This window comes from Bufo bufo, chromosome 9, assembly GCF_905171765.1.
Source record: "Bufo bufo chromosome 9, aBufBuf1.1, whole genome shotgun sequence".
In the NCBI taxonomy this organism is placed as follows: Eukaryota; Metazoa; Chordata; class Amphibia; order Anura; family Bufonidae; genus Bufo; species Bufo bufo.
In genome coordinates, this window is record NC_053397.1 from 7,117,655 (window position 1) to 7,120,219 (window position 2,565).

At 41.8% G+C, this 2,565-nt stretch overlaps 1 protein-coding gene across 1 annotated transcript; it reads right to left on the reverse strand.

The window, feature by feature from the left end:
* Nucleotides 1-370: 370 nt before the first annotated feature.
* LOC120979348 (olfactory receptor 5V1-like) lies at nt 371-1,393 on the reverse strand. The gene has a single exon (XM_040408057.1). It carries the CDS (start codon nt 1,391-1,393, stop codon nt 371-373), a length of 1,023 nt encoding a protein of 340 aa, XP_040263991.1.
* Between the last annotated feature and the right edge of the window lie 1,172 nt (nt 1,394-2,565).

A 2,565-nucleotide genomic window follows, 5' to 3' on the forward strand; every position in this document is an offset into this window, starting at 1 on the left:
CAGCTACATATTTCTATGAAGTTAGAAGGAGGGACGAATGAGTGAATGAAAGGCTTTTGAGCCATATCACCTCATTCACTATGAGATCTCTACCCCAGCACTGAGAGGGAATCTACTGAGCATGTTGGTCCACCGCTGAATGCAGTAGACTGGAATTTTGGCCACAGGAGAAACAGAAGGGGGCTTTACCCTCCACCAACTTTAATCAGGACCTGAATAGATTAAATATCCACATCCTCTCCCACCCCTGGTTTTTCTCTCCCTCCTTTCTACCTTTTGCAGCATCAGAAGAGGTAAGTGAACCAGTTTCTCGTCCATCACTAACACTTATATCTATAGAGAAGTTGAGCGTGGTGCCGATCCCAACTGTTCATGGGAAAGAGAGATGGAGACATCTAAACTGGATTCTCCTGATCATGTGCCTCCGAAAAAGTGATTGCGCTTTATTTCCTCTACCGTTAACTGGGATCTGCCGGTCTACATGTAAAGTTCTCCTCAGTGCGGCCTTCAGGTCTTTGCTCCTTAGGCTGTAGATTAAAGGGTTGAGTAAGGGGGTGATTAGTGTGTATATCACAGTGACTGCTTGGTTCAATGTAAGAAGATTAGTTGTGTTAGGTACATAGTAGATAAATGTTACTGATGCATAAAATATGAAAACCACAGTCAGGTGAGTCGTACAGGTGGAGAAAGCTTTACGTTTTCCATCAGCAGTACGAATTTTGAGCACTGTACTTAAAATTCTGATATATGGGTAAAATGTGGCAACAAAAGCTACAGTTCCAAGAAGAACCCCAACAATTACTACTACAAGAGCATTGATGGAAGAATCAGTGCAAGAAATTCGGAGTAAACGGGGCAGATCACAAAAGAAATTCTGGATGAAGTTGGGACCACAGAACGTCAACCTCCTTAAAAGTAAAGTACAAATAATGGGGGCGAGGAGACCAGAAGACCAAACCAAAGACACCATCTGAGTACACGTGCCCCAAGACATGACGTTAGAGTAGTGAAGTGGATGGCAGATGGCTACGTACCGGTCATAGGACATAGAAGACAACAAGAAAACTTCTGAGCTCCCAAAATAGATAACAAAAAAAATTTGTGCTATACAGTCTGGAAAAGACATGGACCAATGTTGGGTGGAGAGATCAAATAGCATCCTTGGGGCAGTGATCGATGAGTAGGACATGTCCAAGAATGCTAAGTTTCCAAGAAAGAAATACATGGGAGTATGAAGATGAGCACAAGTAATAACTAGAAAGATGATAAGAAAGTTGGTGAAGAAGGTCATCAGGTAGATGAGGAGGAAGACGATGAAGAGAACATAGATGGTCTTCTGATTATTTGATAGACTCATGAGAAGAACGCTGGAGATCGTTGTTTGGTTCTTCATCGTTCCACTGTAAGTATCCTCGAAATGTATCAATTTAAGAAAACTGATGGCCACAGTGAAACATTAGAAGATATTAATAGAATATATGATCCCAACAGGTGAACATCTCAGCTTGGATATAAAATTGCCTATACTTACAGCTAATGGCATCCTTCATTTTAAAGTCATCAGTTCTCCCAGGAGCATACGCCACAGAGGCCCAAACCACTGCTTTGCATATCCACAAATAAAATAATAAGGTCTCAAGATGCTCATTTTCACGGTTGTTTATAGTGTAGGATTTTGCTGATTTTTTTAACCAGTGAATATCCACAAAGCACAAAGAAAAAATCTCATGTTCTAGAACACTATGTGGGCCATCACTCTTGAATAGCTCAGCAGAGAACATTCCTATTTGGTCTTCTTTACAATCCACCAATAAACTTGAGCCATTAAATACAGTAGCTTAACCCCTTCCATGGCAGGCTGCTTTTCAAAGGGTTGTTTAGTCACTTAGATTATTTTTTTAAGTTTACTTGCACTAACCAACTCTCCCACTCGAAATGCCCCAAAGAAAGCACACGAGAAAACTATAGCAAATAGTTTGGACTCATAATCAAACACACAGACAAAAAGGATTACATCGATGCAAAGGCCAACATAATTGGTGGCCTAGAGTCCAATGAATGCTTCTGTCTTTTTAAAACTTTCATGGCCTGATGTAGCCTAAAAGATTTTGTGACAACTGGGCAGCCTGCAAGCGGAAAACCAAATGCAGCCAGCCATTGTGTACACTGATGCTGACAGACCCAAATCAACAATATGAGCTACATAGTCCTCTGGCATCAACTCCAAGGTCCCCGGCCATCCAGTTATGACCACCCAGCTGGCTTCTGGCCCCTGCAATTCACTGCCCTTTGTAAGCTTGTCCTGTGATTGAAACAAAAGACATCAGGATGAATTCTGATATCAAGGATCAACAATAGATGGCAAGGGCTTGCTTCTCCCATGACTTCAGCCTCTGAGCCTCCTTCCTGAAACTGTCCAGCTGAAAGCGTAAGAGCATCAACCATTCAGTACAGAACCTCTGGCACATTCTGTGGTCAAAATTTTAAGTTCAAGCAGAAGTATTACAGTGCCCTTATCATCACACTCTCATTTCCTTGAACTCTTCTTTCCACAAATGGGCCTCA